This window comes from Eutrema salsugineum, unplaced genomic scaffold, assembly GCF_000478725.1.
Source record: "Eutrema salsugineum unplaced genomic scaffold, Eutsalg1_0 scaffold_20, whole genome shotgun sequence".
In the NCBI taxonomy this organism is placed as follows: domain Eukaryota; kingdom Viridiplantae; phylum Streptophyta; class Magnoliopsida; order Brassicales; family Brassicaceae; genus Eutrema; species Eutrema salsugineum.
The window spans coordinates 1,896,950-1,916,647 of record NW_006256828.1 but is presented as its reverse complement, the minus strand read 5'-3'; the positions used below and the strand labels follow the sequence as shown (position 1 = coordinate 1,916,647).

The 19,698-nt window shown below is 36.9% G+C and overlaps 5 protein-coding genes across 5 annotated transcripts; 2 read left to right on the top strand and 3 right to left on the bottom strand.

Moving 5' to 3' along the window:
• Positions 1-3,202: 3,202 nt before the first annotated feature.
• Positions 3,203-5,530, top strand: LOC18016132 (pentatricopeptide repeat-containing protein At5g46580, chloroplastic). The gene has a single exon (XM_024155170.1). The coding sequence runs from the start codon at positions 3,246-3,248 to the stop codon at positions 5,358-5,360; it is 2,115 nt and encodes a 704-aa protein (XP_024010938.1). The 5' UTR covers positions 3,203-3,245; the 3' UTR covers positions 5,361-5,530.
• A 159-nt stretch (positions 5,531-5,689) lies between these two features.
• Positions 5,690-8,310, bottom strand: LOC18016130 (probable serine/threonine-protein kinase At4g35230). Its single transcript, XM_006398290.2, has 8 exons — positions 8,235-8,310; positions 7,781-7,998; positions 7,181-7,316; positions 6,852-7,091; positions 6,681-6,766; positions 6,377-6,565; positions 6,020-6,292; positions 5,690-5,941 (listed from the first exon to the last, which is right to left on the bottom strand). The coding sequence occupies exons 1-8, from the start codon at positions 8,308-8,310 to the stop codon at positions 5,690-5,692; spliced, it is 1,470 nt and encodes a 489-aa protein (XP_006398353.1).
• A 1,489-nt stretch (positions 8,311-9,799) lies between these two features.
• LOC18016129 (probable methyltransferase PMT14) lies at positions 9,800-13,216 on the bottom strand. The gene is made up of 7 exons (XM_006398288.2): positions 13,088-13,216; positions 11,997-12,669; positions 11,722-11,932; positions 10,959-11,640; positions 10,791-10,868; positions 10,305-10,583; positions 9,800-10,084 (listed from the first exon to the last, which is right to left on the bottom strand). Exons 2-6 carry the CDS (start codon positions 12,330-12,332, stop codon positions 10,325-10,327), a joined length of 1,566 nt encoding a protein of 521 aa, XP_006398351.1. The 5' UTR covers positions 12,333-12,669; positions 13,088-13,216; the 3' UTR covers positions 9,800-10,084; positions 10,305-10,324.
• Positions 13,217-13,528: 312 nt separating this feature from the next.
• LOC18016128 lies at positions 13,529-15,718 on the bottom strand. The gene is made up of 9 exons (XM_024155233.1): positions 15,437-15,718; positions 15,202-15,329; positions 15,045-15,116; positions 14,826-14,965; positions 14,623-14,737; positions 14,443-14,523; positions 14,202-14,345; positions 14,026-14,113; positions 13,529-13,934 (listed from the first exon to the last, which is right to left on the bottom strand). Exons 1-9 carry the CDS (start codon positions 15,696-15,698, stop codon positions 13,804-13,806), a joined length of 1,161 nt encoding a protein of 386 aa, XP_024011001.1. The 5' UTR covers positions 15,699-15,718; the 3' UTR covers positions 13,529-13,803.
• Positions 15,719-16,450: 732 nt separating this feature from the next.
• On the top strand, positions 16,451-16,915 carry LOC112086439. Its single transcript, XM_024155364.1, has one exon. The coding sequence runs from the start codon at positions 16,451-16,453 to the stop codon at positions 16,913-16,915; it is 465 nt and encodes a 154-aa protein (XP_024011132.1).
• The last annotated feature ends 2,783 nt before the right edge of the window (positions 16,916-19,698 follow it).

Here is a 19,698-nt window from a genome sequence, read left to right as displayed (position 1 = left end):
CAAGGTTACATCTAAACCTACAATGGATTAACGTGAAATCTTTATGATTAGATGTCGTAAGGAGAAAAATAAAAGAAACTTGTGAAATATATAAGTGAAGATTTAAGAATCAGGCTATGATTCTAGCCAGTGATGAACTGGAAAGTGTCTTAATCATGCAAGAATGACATCATAAAATAAAAGGTCATTTCGTGTAGTTTGTGAAAGACACCAAAAACTGAAGAGAAAAGTGGGAAGGTGCATTATGTTTTGTGTGCTATATAAGGAAGGAGGCCTAAGGTGCTCTTTAGGTATTTTTAATTATTTTTAATCTTAGTGCGATCATTAGATGATTCTAAGTTTGTAACTAATTTCAAACTTTTATAAGAAATTCGGTATGAGATTAAAAGATTGTCTAACGATTGAGTAAAACCGTTAAGTTAAGCGTGTAATGATTGCTTATATACATAATGTGGAAGAAATTTTTTACAATATTTTTGTCTATATTATCTAATTTTTGTAGAAATTTTAAATCCAAATCTATATATTAAGGCAGTTAATCTATTACAACATTCTAGTTCTATATACCAAAAAAAAGTAGACGAAAACGTGTATATATAAAGTTGCATTACGTGATGTTCCATTTAGTAGGAGTGTAGTACCAATCAATTTATTGTTTCATACCATTCGGTAAATGGATGTCTATATACGTTATTGTCATGGTCAATTATGACACTGTAGTCTGAAGTTAATATCAACCAGTGATTATATATATTTTTTATTACCATAAAGTTTTAGATCGAAACCTGTAATCTCTACGAGTTTGAAACCATAATATGTAATATTAGTTTTGTCGAAAAAACCATTAGAACCAACAATTTTAGGCTTTGCTTGAAATTTTTACCAGTTGAGATATTGACTTTTATATTCAACCAGTGGCTATAGGTCAATTAACTATTTAATGTCAGTGTTTTGCTCGAGCATTGAACTCACAGTGCCTTCGCAGACCAAACAAAATAAAAGAGCAATATCAATCTTTTGAACAATACAACAAAAAAACATTATTCTGTATTGATATTTTAAGCCATTTTTGGTTTGTTTCTGTTCGGAATTGAGCAATCTAGTGAAAAAAAAGTTTAAAAGAATGACTCAGTTGACGGTAACAGAGGTCTAACAGAAATACCTTATCACTTTAGTAGAGTAGGAATATTCCCACACTACTTTATTAACGGGTAACGTTCAAGGGAAAACAACGGAGAAGATAAAAAAAATAAAAAATCCTTTAAAGCACAAATTAATGCATCATTTAGTAGGAAAAAAATGCTCAAAAAGGTTTGTCTATACGAATAACGGATCTATTAATGACCACTCTTACACGGATACCTAAAATTATTCTGAAAGTAAAAATGCATGTTTTTGCGTTTTTGTCTACTTTAGGCGTTTAGCCAATGAATTAATGTTTCTGCATGTCTACTTTAGGAGTATAATTTTATCAATGATTATTATGCTCAATACAAGATTTTCTCGGAGGTCCAAACTTGTTAATTGTATCGTGATCATGTATGATGTGATATAATCTATCTATATGAACTCGGTCATCATTTGTAATAACAAAAAGTTTTAATATTTTAAAGATTTCTTAGGAGAAATGTATTTTAACACCTACATATTGTTATATTATATTTAGTTTGGGTTTAAGGATAATGGAAAATTGTTAATCATAGTTAGATAAGTAACAAATTATAACCAATTGATTAATGAATTTGTTTTATGATGACAGAAAAAGAAACATCAAACGCATCTCATCGATCAAAGTCACCAACCCAACAAGTAGCTATCCTATACTTCTAATTCTAGCTAAGAGTTTTGAACGTTAAAAATTGTGTTAGATTTTGAAGTTAATTAAATTCATAAATTGGAAAGTTAAAAGAGGGAGAGGGTGAAATTGGTGGCAAAGAAGTTATGAGAACTTGGAATAAGAGACAATCATCTTATCGCTTAATCACACTTTGTCTCTTCACCTTTTTCTTCTTTTTGCTTTCGGCTACCTTCTTTTCTTTCTCTACTTTATTTTCCTTCGTTTCTTTCATCTTTTGGTTTTTGGTTGCCCCCATTAGGTTTATTGAGATTCAGCTGACAATTAGACTACTTTTTATAGCTGCAATCTCTATGACAAAGAAAAATTATATCATGTGAAAATCAACTACTAGTGCTTTTTTTTTACCAACAGTACGATTTTACTTTATTTGATGTATATTGGCAGGATTTGTTTTCTATTTGTTCAAAATGTCAATTTGTGTAAAATTATGGTCATGGAATTTGAACATAATAAAGAAGACACAACACTAAAGCTAGAACAACATTTGTATACCGGAGCTAAAAATTTGAGAGTTGAGATAGCAGAATCAAGCTAAGATCTAAATCACCTAGACTATTTTCTCTACTATAATCGTCTAAGAAACAAAATAACCAAAATTGCAGTTTACATATATTTTAGCTAAAGTAAGTGTATTTATCAATAAAAGAATGTCAAAGTCAAATCTAATCCCCATTACTTAAATGTATACTTTTTTTGTTTAAGTCTATACATACTTACTACTTGTTATATTAGGTATGATTTGCATATTCACATGAATATAACAACCTCCACTGTATGTGTTGGGAAATCTAAGAACAAGATCCAAAACGCTTTTTGAATAAGTGTATTTGAATATCTCTTCTTTGGTTGGAATACTGCCGGTTGATCGGTCAAATGTTGACTTTGCAAATGACTCACTTTTATTAGTTTTAAATTGCAATGCGAACTATAGGTTTTCAAATGCTCAAGTCCCAACAAAGTGAAAAAATACTGTTAAAAAGAAAGAAAAAATCTGAATATTTACCAAAATAACAACGGACTTTTTTTGTACCAAAATCCAACAGATGAAAAAAAGTTGCTCATAGTTGACAGTAGAAAAAAAAGAAAATTGTTTCACTATTAAAAAAAAACTGTGACAAAGAACTACAACACAACATACGATATGGACATCACTTTCTTCCAAAAAAACATACAATATGGACCGTTCTAAAACCTAAGCAGGTCTGGTCTATAACTAGCCATAAGCAGATATATAGGCCAATCTTCTATCGGCCCATAAAAGCCCATATGATCATATTACTGTTTAGCCGTCATTTCGAAATCAAGATAAGATTTTCTGATAAATCTCTTTCATGTTTCAGAGATACAAAGCCATCTTCACGCTAAAACCTCTTCCTCGGCGTTTCTCATGGCGACTGTTCTCTCCACGGCCATTGATGTCTGTTTCAATCCTCAAAGTTCAGACACAAAGAAACACAGTCTATTCTTAAAGCCTTCTTCTTTAAGACAATCTCGTGCCAGAAAGCTCAACATTTCTTGCAATTCCTTGAAACAGCCTAAAACCCTAGAAGAAGAGCCAGTCACCAAAACCCCATCTCTCTCTGAGCAACTCAAGCCTCTCTCGGCGACAACACTAAGACAAGATCAAACCCAAGTCTTGTCTAAACCGAAATCTGTCTGGGTAAATCCCACAAGACCCAAAAGGTCAGTTCTTTCACTTCAGAGACAAAAACGCTCCGCTTACTCTTACAACCCTCAAATCAAGGATCTTAGGGCTTTTGCTCAGAGGCTCAATAGTTCTAATTTCACTGAAAAGTCTGAGTTTTTAGCTATTCTCGATGAAATTCCTCACCCACCAAATAGAGATAACGCGTTGTTAGTGTTAAACAGCTTGAGACAATGGCAAAAGACTCATATGTTCTTTGATTGGGTCAAAACCAAGAATTTGTTTCCCATGGAAACGATTTTTTACAATGTTGCAATGAAATCTCTGAGATTTGGGAGGCAGTTTCAGCTTATAGAGGAGATGGCACTTGAAATGGTGAAGGATGGTGTTGTGCTTGATAACATTACTTATTCGACTATCATCACTTGTGCCAAAAGGTGCAATCTTTACGACAAAGCTATAGAGTGGTTTGAGAGAATGTATAAAACCGGTTTGATGCCTGACGAGGTCACTTACTCTGCGATTCTAGATGTTTATTCCAAGTCAGGAAGAGTTGAGGAGGTTCTTAGTTTGTACGAAAGAGCGGTGGCTACAGGTTGGAAACCTGATGCTATAGCGTTCTCTGTGTTGGGTAAGATGTTCGGGGAAGCAGGTGATTATGATGGGATCAGGTATGTTTTGCAAGAGATGAAATCTATGGATGTGAAGCCTAATGTGGTTGTGTATAACACTTTGTTGGAGGCTATGGGAAGAGCAGGGAAACCTGGTTTGGCGAGGAGTTTGTTTAATGAGATGCTCGAGGCGGGTTTGACTCCGAACGAGAAAACTTTGACGGCTCTTGTGAAGATTTACGGGAAAGCGAGGTGGGCAAAAGATGCGCTTCAGTTGTGGGAGGAAATGAAGGCTAAGAAGTGGCCGATGGATTTCATTTTGTACAACACATTGTTGAATATGTGTGCTGATATTGGATTGGAGGAAGAAGCAGAGAGGCTGTTTGATGATATGAAGGTGTCTGGGCAATGTAAACCCGATAGTTTTAGTTACACGGCGATGCTGAATATATATGGGAGTGGTGGAAAAGCCGAGAAAGCGATGAAATTGTTTGAAGAGATGCTAGAAGCTGGAGTTCAGGTTAATGTGATGGGATGCACTTGTTTGGTTCAATGCTTAGGGAAAGCAAAAAGGATAGATGATTTGGTTAATGTGTTTGATCTCTCGATTCAAAGGGGAGTTAAGCCTGATGATAGGCTTTGTGGATGTCTTCTTTCTGTTATGGCCTTGTGTGAGAGTAGTGAAGATGCTGAAAAGGTAATGGCTTGTTTGGAGCGAGCTAATCAGAAGCTGGTGACATTTGTGAAGCTGCTTGTAGACGAGAAAACCGAATTCGAGACTGTAAAGGAAGAGTTCAAGATAGTGATCAACGAAACCCAAGTAGAGGCAAGAAGGCCCTTCTGCAACTGCTTGATAGACATATGCAGAGGCAAGAAGCGGCACGAGAGAGCTCATGAGCTTCTTTATTTAGGAACACTTTTTGGTCTATACCCGGGATTACACAACAAGACCGTAAAAGAATGGAGCCTAGACGTGAGGTCATTATCTGTTGGTGCAGCTGAGACCGCTCTTGAAGAGTGGATGAGAACACTTGCCAACATTGTTAGACGCCAAGAGGATCTTCCCGAGCTATTCTTGGCGCAAACTGGGACAGGAACTCACAGATTCTCACAGGGACTAGCAAACTCTTTTGCCTCCCATTTGCAACAACTTGCTGCACCTTTCAGACAGAGCGATAGGGCGGGAATTTTTGTGGCTACAAAGGAGGATCTGGTGTTATGGTTGGAATCAAAGTTCCACCTTTAGTTGCTTCTCAAGCATGATACGTTATATGTTATCCCAAACTAAAGAGCAACATTATTTTCCCAGTAAAGTTGTTTATAACTGTAATAGCATATCGGATCTTCTGATAAAGTTTCAATATTTTTGTATCATCATCACAAGGAAGAAGGAATCAAATTAGTTATCTGCAGTCTTGTTCTCTCTTTTCCTCAAATGGTTTGAACTTTCCTCAAAGTTTCATGCAAAAAGCTCTCATTTAACAAATGTAAACAACACCTTCCATCTCTCTTACATGCAGACACACCTTTCAGTTACTGTTTGCAAAAACCCATAAATATTTGGGACTTGTTAGCTTAGCAGCGCCAGCTATTCTGCCGCTTGGCATCATATGCTGCGCCATCGTTAAGCATATCTTGAGCATCAGTCTCCATTCCGAGCTTCGAGAGTGCTAAAGCCTGTAAATAAAAAGCTGTGGGCCATTCCGGTATGCACACCTGAGCCTGCATTGCATCTCTCAGTGCAAGTTCCTGTTGGTCTGTCATTAAGTAGGAGAAAGCCCGTCTAGCAAAAACTGTTGCAGAAGGAACCGGCATCATCCCCACCAACTAGAAACAACAAATACAAAAGTTGAGATTCTTGTTGACCACGAAGAATTATGAATTTGTTGCTTTTTTTTTTCTCACCTTTGAGTAGTATTCAATTGAGTTCTTGAAATCCTTGTCTCGGAAAGCAATGTCCCCGAACTTTTTCGTGTTGAGCATTTCCTGCACTTGCTGTGTCCATTCTTGAAATGAAAGCTCATTCTCTGCACCTTCCTCGTCTCTGTAACCAGTTTTAAGCAAAATGTCGTGTACTGTCGCCAGGTCCATCTTTGAACAGGCCTTTCCAAGAGGAGAAAGCATAGTTGGTAATATTACTGTGTTCTTTGGCAAGCCCATCAAGACATGAGATGCAACCTAAGCAACAAAAGTGAAACCAACATAAACAATTTGGATATGAGATTCAAGATATTGTCAATTTCAGGATAAATTCTTTAATACCTCATCTTTCTTTTGTAGTGGTGCCACTGCAGAGAGAAGAAAAGTTGTGTCAGGTCGATCCTTTGCCTCCGATTGAAGGCATTTTGAAGCAAGCTCAACTAATTTAGTCGCATCATCACTCGCATATTGCCCTTCGAGAGATGAATCCATCAATAGCAACGCGTTCTTCCCCCTTATAATATCGAGAGCCTGAATATGAACATCATCAACTAATTCAGATAAGATAACCATAGGGAAAGTGCTCATTAAATTGACAAAAAAAACTGCGTATAAGAGTAAGGAAGCTATGATTGGAGGCACATACATGGGTAGGTGGAATGTGTTTGCCGCTTAAAAGATCTAAAAGAATAGTTCCATAACTGAAGATCACACTTTCAGGAATGACTCTGCCTGCAAAAAAAGCAGAAACCTTTTTACTCTTCAAATAAAGAATTGGTTTATCTTGGAGTAGTATACACAAAGATCAAAATGTTACCTGTCCGTAAAAACTCAGGAGGCGTATAAGCTAAGTTGGTACTATAGCTTTTTCCATCTCTACTGTTCTTCATAAGACCAAACGTCGATAGACGAGGATCACCTTCATCGTCGAAAAGGATTCTGTATGCATTGAGGTCATGGTAGATCTTTCGGTTTTCATTGTTGCAGTAATCAAGTGCCTGTGCAATATAGTCTGCTATTCGAACACGCATTTCCCATGGAAGTGGCTGCTTTTCCCCTGCAAACAAGCACAGAAAGAAGAGAGTAAAGCATCTAAAGAAAATTATAAAGGGAGATTATAACCAAAAAGAAAGTTAAGACTATTACAGTGAAAGAGATGCTTTGAGAGAGTATCATTAGGCATATACTCTGCTACCAACAATCTCTCGTCTCCTTCAGCGCAACAACCAATCAAACTGACTAATCTCTTGTTTCTAAGCTTCCCAACACCAGTTGCTTCCACCTGATTTCACAAGAAAATCAAGGTCAACACAAGAACAGTATTCCCAATTTAGCTAAAGTAAGCTACCTGCAACAATTCTATGCTAAATTCACTAAGAAAAAAGAGAAGTAAGAAACAAAAGAGTACTCCAATATAATTCCTGTCAGTAGAGCAAAGTCGGATACTAGGATATAGAGTGTCCAACAAAAGAGTATAGAAAAGTCGGATCCGAGTATATAAAAGCAGCTTTACAACCAAAGTGTTCAACTTTTCTCAGACTTCAACAAAGACACAGGTAATCATATTCTCTTATAAAAAAATGATGTCTTTATCCCTTTCTGTAACTAATAACCATTACTTTCACTAATTATTGATGAGCTTTGCCTCAAGAATTAGTCTATAAAATTCTAGATTAAGGGTTAATGAATCGATGAACAAGTTACCAAACAAAAAATTCAGCATCGACCTTTTTTCAGATTTCTTACCACAAATTGGTGAGCATCAGGCCAAGACTGCCTAGAGAATCGCTTGATGGCTACGAGGTGATTGCCTTCGAGCTTCCCTCTGTAAACCACATTGGGAGCTTTCTCTCCACCTTCAGAGACAATGCAGATAGGGCTAAACCCATTGGTAGCTTTCCTCAGCTCATTTAGCTCAAATTCTCTGAAATTTTGGTTCTCCTGATCCACTTGGTCCCCATTTACTGTTAACACAACACATAGCCGAAAAAGGCAATTAATTAACCTTAACATGAATTTAAATCCAAAAAGGTAGAAACTTTCCAACTTTGTGTCTACTTTCAAGCCTTAAAAACCCCTAACACACACAAATTTTGAAGCAAACCCCATAAATAGAACAGACGGAAGTAAGCATAAACACGAACCAAATCTGCAGATTTAGTAGCGAGCGAAGAAAATGTGAGTTCTTAGGGATGATTACCTGATTCTGGTTTGTTTGGAACTGATGGATCATCAGAAGAAGGTAGATTAGCAGTTTTGGAATGTAAGCAACCCATTTTCTCTCTTTCTTTAGCTTGATCTCACATAAAAAAATTGAACAATTTATTTCCCACAAATATGAGAAACAGAAACTGAAAGATAAATGCTTAAGTTGAGAGGGATTTTCTGTCTTGTTTCTTGGATTGAGGTAAGAACAATGGTGGTAGGATTTGATTTGGGTATGGATTTGTGCTTTGTAAGCAGTTGAGGAGGCAGTAGAATATAAATTTCCCCGCACATTAAAAGAAAATAATAAATTTGAAAAATTAAAGGGAAAAATGAACTTGCTAGAGAGAGGAGAGAGAGAAAGATCTGAAAGTTGGCTTCAAAAGCTGCAGAGTTGAAAAAATAGAGGTAAACAAAATAAGTCATGTGAATTATGTAGGAAAGATAAGTTTTTCTGCTCTATAAGATTTTGCTTGAGTTGCTTTTTTCCTCGGTTCTATAACAAAGTTCAAAATTTGGGTTTCAGTTTTTTGTTTGATGTGAATTAATATATATAAGTACAAAAAAACATATGAGTTATTCGAGTTATCCTGAAAAACCAGTTTTAGTTGGGATCAAATTTAGGATTTTATAATTTTATTTAGTAGAAACTAACACAAACGATTACATTATATTTTTAGCTCTGTTCTGTTTTCTGCCTAACTATGTAGAAAATTCTATTAATTTGATTGATTTCTATTGATCCATGAGATAAAAAAATTGTCAGGACGATTTGGTTTCTGTCACTCTTGTTTATTTTTTTGTTTTTTGTTTTTTAAAAAAATATTGCGTTTTTGCTTGCTTACTTTTGCTAATTGTTTTGTTTATTGGAGAAAGAGAATAGGTCACAATGTCACATCACATGACATGTCTATCATTAGGCACGTGCCACTAGCTTCTTGGGTCCTGAAATTTACCGAAGATGGAAAGTAACTATTTCACTCTTTTTTTTTCGAGTTTATTGTATTTCTTGATTCACTTTTTTTTTTTTTAATATTGTAGAAGTGTACTGTCAAGTGACAACATAATCGGTATTTAATACAGTATATTACTACAATTTGAAATTTTCCAAATATACAAGTACCGTTATAACATGATTCTTTTCACACGGAAAGTCTTCGGTATCAATCAAAGTACTCTTACATAACCTATTCACCGACATATTAGTAACGATATTTTGTTTTCTAACAAATAGGGGACTTCTATTATAATAAACAGATCTTTAAATAATACCTTTTTTTGACCAATATCTTTAAATAATACTTGAATCTTATATGTCTTAATCTTTATGTCCTGAATAAGCTATTACTCTAACGTGGACCATAACCAAAAAGAATCTTGGACCGAATCAATAATCATACACTATTCATAAGAGTTACTCCAAGAAAAAAGACAAAAACAAAAACAATGCAAACAATTTTGGCTCTTATTAATCTGGATTTTAAATACCCTTCTAAATAGAAGTATATAACCATTAACCAAACTACTCCGTTTTGTACAAAATGGTAACGAAAAAAATAATTTGGTTATACGTCGAAGGATTTTTTATCATTCTTCTAAAATTAGAAAGTTCAACATCGTATTAGTAGTATTATTAATAATTTAGTAGTTGTACACAATTACATACATTATCCTCGAGCCTGACTATTATACTGGATTCAATGCATATACATCAACTAATTATTTTTGTAACAATTTAACTAGATTCAATTAGCTCAACTTGATCCCCTTGTTTCCTTGAAAATACAATACTGATTCCTTCCAAATTTCTTACTTCCAAATGTTATGTCTTCACCTATAAATCACCTGATCAATTACAAAAAAAAAAGATAAAATTTAAGGTCGAAACTGTATAAGCTTAAAACTCTAGGCTATAATCAATAATTTACAATAGTTACGGGTTAAGAGAGAAGTGAAATAGCCCATGATCGAGCCATCTAGGGGATTTAGTTAAACCTTTCAAAACTTTAGTGGTTAAATCCAGTAAATATCTAAAAAATACGGGAAAATGCAAAATCCATGTTACCTGCGTTTCTTTAATTCTTCTTACTCGTTACTAGACGGCGAAGTACTGTTTCCTCCGCCTCCGTCGTCTCCCCCGGCGACCCAATACCGCTTAACGGCGACGAGGATTTTCTCCGGCACAAGTGGACCATCCTCGTGATCCATCAGTTTAGTGTCCCATCTCATTCCGTTTGTAATCTTTCTTACATCGTTTAAAACATCAACCTCGTCTCTGAAAATAACCGTTCCTTCCGGTCTCAAAATCCGATCCATTTCAAGGAGAATGTCTTCAATTTTGCAGCTGCATTATGAAATTTTTGCTAATTATATGTAAGATTCACAGAAAGTTCGTAGCTTTTTAGCCTTTACGTGAACTTTTGAGGTAAATGTTAGTGTATTAATCTTGGTTGATCCGGACTTGTTCAAAATAAGAAAAAGGGTGAATTCTTGACGGTGCTAAGAAGATAAATGTGTAATCTTTTGGATATAGACAGTTCTCAGATCTAACCTGTGTTGATACAAGCTGAAGACATTGTTTGCGTGGATGAGATCATATGTTCTCGGATAAGTCGAAAAGCCTTCACACCTGCAGATTTTTAAAAACGAAACATATCAGATTCGGTGTTGAATGTTTGTCCATAGAAGAAAACACTCTGAGTTTTTTGTTTGCATTTACCAGTCATGGTAGATGCCGATAAGACCTCGCTCGAATACAACACTTAAAGTGTTGTTTGCTATGGTTGGAACAACATTCATAACCCAACATTTAGACGATTCAAGTGCAGCCGCAAATCCACCAAGTCCAGCATTCATATCCATCACATTACGGTATCTCGTGCTACCTATCAGCCTATTGATTCTCTTGTAGTTACTCACTCGCTTCTTCCATAGTTTGTTATCTTCTTGGTATGATTCAGCGTTCACACCATCGACCAAACCTCTGGTTATGCATGGAGGCACTGAAAACAGCCTCTCCGGAAACTTCTTCAGCTTTCCTCCCGCGACTTCTTCTTCTTCTTCGTTTGATACTTTAGGGAATGGAGTCACGCATACTTCCATTTCCTTATACCAGACATCATCATTGTCTTTTCCTTTGCAAGTTTGGACAGATGATGATGACCTGTCGCATGATATGTCGTTTGTTTTCTTTCTCCAGATTGCAATGTCTCCTTTCTCATACTTCTTCTCCCAGCATAAGGACTCTGCGATTTCCTCTATCTTCTTCTGCTCAGCATTGAGTTCTTTCTTAGACCGTTTCCATGTCTTGTAGTTCGTTTTCCAGTTGATTGGAGGTCCGGATAAGACCCAGTAACCACCCGGTCTCAGGACTCTATCGACTTCCATCAAGTACATTCCCTCTGTACAAAAACGCAATCAATACAGTGAGCGATGTGCCATTTAACTGTTTCAAGAGTATATCAATGGAGCAAATGTATCACCATTTGAGGTCCACGGTATCAAACACCGAGAGCAATGAGCCATATCAAAGGCTCTTGGTGGGTATGGAAGACGAATTGACCCGAGTACACCGATGATTGCTGGAACGCCTCTCTCTAGCGCAAACTGTACTTGAGCTTCGTGGTTATCTCGTGGCGCAAATGACATAGTCAATACGTTCTTCTTAAGCATATACGCACCCCAGCTTGCAACCTAAGGCAAAGAAAGACTAAGCTCTACATAATGAATTAGAGAGATTGTAAATGAACCAACTTACTCCACATCCAGTGTCCAATGCGGTTCTAACTGATCCATCTTTGATTGGGATTACGCTAGCTAGCTCTTTGATATAAGCATCGGCACCTTGAGGAAACATAGTTCCTCCTCCAGGGAATTTAAACACATTCCCTTGAAACTTGACCCAGTTTTGTCCAGCTTTCTCAACCGTCAAGGTCTTGAAAGGAACATTCGCATAGTGAACGTAGTCACGGCTTTTAGGCCAAGGGAAAGGAGTCATATACCCTTTAGGAGCCGGAATTAAACACCGTAACTTCTCGTTCTCCGGTGGGCAATGTCTCTCTCTGTAGATCATGTTTTCCCTTGGGAATCTCATTGCTCGTTTTTGTTCTTGACAAGGTGTGTAATCTTTGTATTTCACGTCACAGGGTTTGTACACGACAGGTTTCGGGTTAGCTCTTTGAGGTATCTCCACCGTTTTATGGTGAGGCTCAAAGTCGAGATCGGTTATGATGTCTGTAGTACATTGTGCTTGCTTTGTAACTTCTATTGCTATACCGTCTCCTTTACCAAACCCACTCTTTTGCCATGCTCCAAGAAGATAGAAGAAACAACATAAACCAATCACAATGATTAGAGGATAGTGAAGTTCTTGTCCGGATTAATTCCGCTGGTGGAATTATTCTTAGAACTCATCATGACTTCAGAATCTCCTGAAACATTGAAGAAAATCACAAACTAAAAGATCAATCACTTAGGTATTTAAATAGTAACATAATATATCCTTAACGTAAAGATCTCGAAACAGAGTAGCTAACACAAAAAGCTTCATAAATGGTAAACATTTACATGATTTAACTCAAAAATTTCACTGGAGAAACTAATTATGAAGAAAAGGATGATAAAAGTACTGATTTTTTTAACAGCAAAAATCGAAAATTCAGTGTAGCTAATTGTATAGAAGATATCGTCATACAACGAACAAGAAGATTTCAACTTTAGCATTGCACTAGGAAACCCAAATGAAATCGAAATCGAATTGGAAAAACCCAGAAGGGTTATTGTCATATTGCTTGAACAAATCACTTTGAGAGCTTAAAAAACAATCAAGAAAGAGAGAATTTTTTTTACCTGTTCAATGTAGTGAGGGATTCTTTTGATTGTTTCTCTATAGATCTCTCTGGTTTAGCTCTTTTCAGTGATAAGCTGTCGACGAACGAAAGCTTTCACATTGACAGACGAAAGACTCGCTAAAATAACGTCTCCAATTAATAAAATCAGATTTTTTGAAACACATGTCAATTTGAGTATTTTTGTTTCCAGCAAGAGTTCGACTTGGTAGAAAAACTAAACTTCAATCTTTTCCCATGATAAAAACAAACGATAATAGGTCACTGTAAACTTCAGTAAATTTGGGTGAAAAACTTTAGAGAAAAAGATTGAAAATTCAGTAATTCTCAACAAGACCCATTTAGTTTGAAAATTTATTGTAATTTTGGGATTTAATAATCAATAATATGATTTAAACAAAAAAAAAATCAATAATGTGAAGGTGGAATTTTGGGTATGAAGTCGCATGCCATCTCCTTATCCGTACCAATCCTTTGACCGAATGCAAATACAATTCGAATTACATCATCTTCTTAATCCAAACAAGGTCCTCACGTAATTGTTTCTACAAAATCTAAGTCACTACTCTTCTTCATCTATTACAACTTCAATCATCATCATGAACAAAAACCAACAAAAACAAAAACAAAATCGACAATGTTTCCCTAAGTTCTTGGATCTTATAACATTACCTGAAGAACCCCAACAAGCTTCTATATTGCTCTGTTGTAAATGTACTAAGAGCTTGTCTCTGCAATTCTTCTGTTGTAATTATCTTGCAAGATTGTGTTTGAGTGATTCATTTGTCTAACTCTTTTCTGCGTCTCTCGCCGTTTCTTTAACTTGGATAAGCTAAGAGAACCTTCAACTGAATCATTGATGAGCAAAAAACTTTCAATGAATGTAAACAGAAATCGAAGAGTGAAAAGAGGGTAAAGAACCATTTCGACTTTTCATACCTTGCCATTCCCATACAACCTTTTGTTCACCCTTTACAATTTTCGGATATCTATCTATACGTGAATCCTCTTGTACTAACTCCTCAACCTAATAAATAAACCAGGAATATAAAGAACCATCTCAGGATCCAACATTAGAGGAAATCATACACAGATCAAGACAAAAAAACAGGTACCTTACTCCATAACAGAGGATCTCTTCTTTCTCTAGGAAAAAGGAGATGATCACGCAACCGTGATGCGATAACCCAAGGCTCGCAGTTACTACTACTGTTTGCAGAATTTGATGTCACTGCGTTCTCTTCCAAAAAGTCACAGACCTAATGAATCAATTCAAAACAAACGCCCGTTTCGTACTTAGACACAAAGACAAAGCATAATCGATTAGTCGAGATGATGGATGAGTAAAAGGTGTACCTGGTCGTATAGTTCTTCAACTCTACTTGAAAAATGTCGCTTCCGCTGAATTTTCCTATGCAATATTGCGCAGCCCACAAGCTGTACATCTCAACACTGTAAACAAGCTTGAACATTTCGATTAAGTAAACTATAAACCACTTAATGACTGGCTTTTTTTGCTTTCTAAGAGTACAATACCATTGCACATGAGGACGAGATTATGAAGATGTGCTGCAAGAGCCATTGATGTATGCGACAAGTCACGGGTTTGTAACTTTCCATTAGCGATTCAGGGCACTTTAACTCATTGTTCCTTCACATAAATAAAAGACAAAGTAAGAATCTTTAGCGATGAAACATCTTCAAGAGTTATTCTCCTAACCAGTGATGAAAATACCAACCCATTAGCATTAGTCCTTTTCTCTAGCAGCTCTGCGACAGCTTCTACAGCTTTGGCTTTCACAAAATTGTAAGCAGGCTCGTCTAGATTATCCAAGAAACCGTTGCTACGTAAATCTTCCCAAACATCATTCTCTGGAACCTAAAAGATCGATGAAAATTTCTCAATGTAATGCTCACTATTACCAAAAAACACTATAGTTAAAGATGAATCATCATACCCAAATTTCTTCAGTACCATAGCATTCATTATGAGCATATGCTTCACAAACTTTTCTCTCGAAATGCCCAACCTGATCAACAACACAACCAAGTTGCAAAATGTTTAAAACAAATAATCAACAACACGATTATCTAAGTAGTAGTACGATTCATTACCAATTTCTTTGTTGATTCATTGATCTCTCCATCTTCTATGCATAAATTCCCTTGCTTTCTGTATCCATTATTACATTTCAACTCTCCTTGGTAACATTCCCCATTAATTGGACATGGTTCACATAAATCTGTAGCAACGATATTGAGTTGTGAAAGCGGTCCACACTGGTTAATCCACGGAATTTACAAAATTCAACCATGAAAAAAAGCAATTATTTATGAATCTCGAGCTTACCTAAATCCGATTCGATGGAATCTAAGTTACTGTCGCAGAAAGATTTAGTGTCTGAGCCCAGATAATTGGCGAGGAAACTGCAGCCAAAAGCCACAACACACGCGACAAGCAACACCGTCAGGAGTCTCGCGAACTCTTCCTTGGAAGGGAAGAAGCTTTCCGATGGCTCGAGTAATGATCTGATCGGAGAAGGTGAAGATTTAGGGTTCCGTTTTGGGGTTTTGGTCTCCGATTTGGGTCGCTTCCTTGGTATCGAATCCATCTGTGGACTTCCGACCAAATAAGAGCAATAAATGGAAATTGAAAAACATAATCATTGATAAATGATAACAAAAAGAAGAAAAAGTAAAATAATGGAAAAAAATGAGGCTTAATTAATGGGCTTTCTGTTGACCCACTCGGAGCCCAAATATAAATTCAAAGTCCAGGTTATTTCCAAGATGATTAACGAGAAACAAAAAAGCTTAATTTTGTTTTGCACATAAGCATATTATTTTTCTTTGTATAAAAAATACAGAACATAACTTATTTTGACCAAACATAATGCAGAACATCATTTATTACAAAAGGAAATTTTCTTTCTCAAGTTAACTTTGAGAAAATTTTAAGCAAAGTGTTTCCTAATAGTAAGAGGATTAAGGCGTGTGTTTAGTTAATTAAGAAAAGGGAAAAAACCTTAAAAATACCTCACTTTATAAACATTTGCTAGAAAAATACCCAGACTATTAACGCTATCTGAAAAACACCTAACATTGTTTTGGCTACCTATTTAATACCCGAACATTCAAAAACCGTAAGTTTGACTCCCCATTTTTAACTTCGTTTAGCCGTTAAACGGAAACTCTAATACGGTGTTAATTCCCTGTCAAAAACCTTAACAACACGTGTTTAATTAGCGATGAAAAGACATTAAGTAACCCTGGTTGAGAAATAAGTTGTCTTCTTCTTCCCCAAATCGATTAAAACTGTAAACCCTCAGAAATCTCTTCCTCTCTCTCGATTTCTTCAGCCAAAATGGAAAATTCATCCTCATCGGCGACCTCATTCAACGCGAGCTATAACCAGCTGGACGTTCCTCTTTGCCACTGCAGAAAGCCGACGAGAATGGCCCAGTCATGGACAGATGATAACCCTGGAAGGGTGTTCTTCAAATGTGACACACATGGGTTTTCAGTGTGGGCGGACAAAGAAAAACCGTTTGGTTGGCAGAAGCTTCGTTTGATTGAAGCAAGAGAGCAGATACGGCGTCAGAAAGAGGAAATCCGAGCGCTTAAAACATCTCTTCGAGAAACCCATGTAAGCTTATCTTCGAACTCACCAAATGTTGATGCTGAAATGTTTGCAGAGGAGAAGAAGAAGCTTGAATTTGAAGCAATGGCAGCAAAAGAAAGAGAAAAGCTCCTGCGCCAATTTGTGGTTATTTCATGGGGAGGATTCATTGTTGTCACAGCAATGATACTCACCATGGTGAAGAAGTAGCTTTGATGTAGCTTTGGTTTAGTTTTTTCTGATGTTCTTATTGTTCTTTGATCTATCCGATGTTCTTAGTTTGTGTTTTGTTGTTCAAGGATTTGTGTTGTTGTTTTCATTGTTCTTTTGGTGTAATGTTGTTTTTTTCAATATGAGTGGTACTTGTAGCTTAATCGAATGACAAGAAAAGTAATACCAATGACAAGATCAAACTTGTAGCATAATCGAATTCTTTACATAATGTAGCAAACAACAACTGAAGACACCAAAAGCATCAAACTTGTAGCATAATCATACACTAAAAGCATCAAACTAAAGACCCCAAAAGGAAGACCAATCCTAAACCCAAAGATCCAAAGTAACGAGACAACATTGTCAAGCTACAACCAAAAACATCAAAAGCTAAAACCAACAAGCAATTTCTAAGGAGAGGGTTGTCGATAAGGACCCATCACCTCCGTAGCATTGGATCCCCATACATCAAAGACTCGACCAGTGAAAGGGGAGATGTAGCAACCATAACCTCTAGGAACCAGAAGCTCACGGACACGACCACGGCCACGTCCATGGCCACGTCCACGGCCACGTCCACGGCCACGGCCACGTCCAGTTGATGCACTTGGTGCGCTTGAAGGATGTGGATCAACTGATTCTTGTGTAGAAGTTGATGGTGGCTGCGGCTGTGTAGAACTCTGACCACTCTTCCTCCTTTTTGGAGCATTTTCAATGCTCCATTGATTATCCTCCTAGTACATGATCATAACAGAAGAGATTTACTATAGAACATTAAACAAAAAAGTCAAAGTAGACATAACCAAGCTTGATACGTACCTGTGTCTTTCTAGGCCTTCCTCTTTTTCGTTTAGGACCTTCAATGAAAGTAGCATTTTTACAAGTGCCTATGTTATGACCAGTTTGCTTACAGTTGCTACATGTTATAACTCTTCCTCCTCGTGTGACCTTTGTCGGATTTGATGCTGATTCATGAGGCTCTTTTATCCTGTTGTACTTCCTCGGACGGCCTGGCATTCTCCTTTTTTCAGGAACTTGAATAGGATCTTTGCCTGTCTTGAACCAGAATCGCTCACCATTCACCGGCTTAGTGTTGTCTTTATATGTGTCCTGCCACTTTGTTGTCAAGTAGTACTCATCGACATAACTACAACACAAATAAAAAGAGAGTTACATCACACATATCTAACAAAATGGTAAACAGTTAATCAAATTTTATAACTTACTCTTCAGGGTCGCGGTTTAGCTCAGATATGACATGAATAGCATGGCTGCAAGGAATTTCAGTGATATTCCACTTGTTACAAGCACAATGCTTGTACAGAAGATTCACCTCATAGCTGCAATCATATTGAACAACCTCATACAAGTTCTCACTGCTAAGAATAACTGAATACGTCTCGCTCTCAACTCGATTTTCCTCAAAGAGCTCCATTATGTTAGGTGGAAACCTGCTTTCACATTTTCCTGTCATTTCCTTCCTCCGAGATACACGCTTCATAGAAAGCCTTCTAATCTTTTCAAGCATATTAATCAAAGGCAATTTGCGAGCATCTTTGATGGTTCTGTTGAAACTTTCTGACAGATTGTTGCAGACATCATCACATCTAGACTGTGTACTGAAAAAAGCCTTGCACCAAGTCTTTGATCCGTTTTTAGTAGGTCTTTACATGCCACAAGATCAAACTTTTCCAAAGCTTCCTTGTTAAACTCAAAATCCCCATGCGATGTGCTCTTTGCAATCGCCCAGAAGTAGCTTTCATACTCTTCCATACTATAGACCTTTCTCCAGTTGGCAAAAATGTGTCTAGCACAATGCCTATGCTCCGCTTGTGGCAGGAGATCCGCAATCGCATTGACCAAGCCTTTTTGTTTGTCAGATATGATACTATACCCACTACCTGTCCCTAAATCCAGTTCTGACTGCAGTTTACCAACAAACCAAGCCCATGACTCATTATCCTCAACCCTAACAATTGCCCAAGCAAACGGAAATATCCTATTATCTGCATTTCGGCCAACAGCAGCTAGAATCTCACCTTTGAGCTCCCATTTCATGAAAGCCCCATCAAGACCAATAATTGGTCGACAATTACGCTTCCAACTATCCCTAAGCACGTCAAAACTGATATAAAATCTGTCAAACACCAACTTACCATCAGGCCGAGGGAGTGTCACAATCTCGGTTGAAACATCATTAGACCGCCGTAACTCATACTCATAATCCCACAGCTTAGCAAACTGTTCCTTCTGTGTTTCAATGACCATATCAAGAGCTAGTCTTCTAGCCTTAGTGCATATCCACTTGGAGACAGAGAGATTGTACCTCATCATGATCTCATCCTTGATGTCAGTCCACTTTATACCTGGCCTCCGTCTTGCTTCATCTTTAAACAACATAGCAATTGTACCCTGTTTAAGCATTCTTGCTTTGCTACTCTTCATGTGGTTATGCTTATCCACATATGTTTTAACCATCCACAATCCTATTCTTTTCTCTACCGAGCAGTAAATCCTCCACTTACAACCCTTTTTTGCACAAATTGCTGCATACTTGTTTTTATCCCACTTGTTTTGATAAACATCATAGTTGGTCTTCAGAACATACCTCAGTAGCTGCTCTTTAAACTCTGCGCCAGACTTGAATGTCTGCATCAACCACAAGTATGGAGGCAACTCCTTGCTGTAGTTTTTTCTTGAAGTCTTTCTCTCCACTCTGTGAAATTATCCCATTCCTCATCTGTGTCCTCAGCAGATCAGGATTTCTGGATCCTACATTG

Excerpts from the sequence above, each read along its gene's own strand:
- LOC18016130 (XM_006398290.2), bottom strand. The coding sequence starts at position 8,310 with ATGGGTTGCTTACATTCCAAAACTGCTAATCTACCTTCTTCTGATGAT. Across the intron at positions 6,293-6,376 it reads CACTACAAAAGAAAGATGAG|GTTGCATCTCATGTCTTGAT; the intron begins GTATTAAAGAAT and ends TTTGTTGCTTAG. Across the intron at positions 5,942-6,019 it reads CAATTGAATACTACTCAAAG|TTGGTGGGGATGATGCCGGT; the intron begins GTGAGAAAAAAA and ends TGTTGTTTCTAG.
- LOC18016129 (XM_006398288.2), bottom strand. The coding sequence starts at position 12,332 with ATGAGATTCCCAAGGGAAAACATGATCTACAGAGAGAGACATTGCCCA. Across the intron at positions 11,641-11,721 it reads GATACCGTGGACCTCAAATG|AGGGAATGTACTTGATGGAA; the intron begins GTGATACATTTG and ends GTTTTTGTACAG. Across the intron at positions 10,584-10,790 it reads TTCAGCTTGTATCAACACAG|CTGCAAAATTGAAGACATTC; the intron begins GTTAGATCTGAG and ends TTCATAATGCAG.
- LOC112086439 (XM_024155364.1), top strand. The coding sequence starts at position 16,451 with ATGGAAAATTCATCCTCATCGGCGACCTCATTCAACGCGAGCTATAAC.
- LOC18016128 (XM_024155233.1), bottom strand. The coding sequence starts at position 15,698 with ATGGATTCGATACCAAGGAAGCGACCCAAATCGGAGACCAAAACCCCA. Across the intron at positions 14,738-14,825 it reads AAAAGGACTAATGCTAATGG|GAACAATGAGTTAAAGTGCC; the intron begins GTTGGTATTTTC and ends ATTTATGTGAAG. Across the intron at positions 14,346-14,442 it reads TTGAAGAACTATACGACCAG|GTCTGTGACTTTTTGGAAGA; the intron begins GTACACCTTTTA and ends TTGATTCATTAG.
- LOC18016132 (XM_024155170.1), top strand. The coding sequence starts at position 3,246 with ATGGCGACTGTTCTCTCCACGGCCATTGATGTCTGTTTCAATCCTCAA.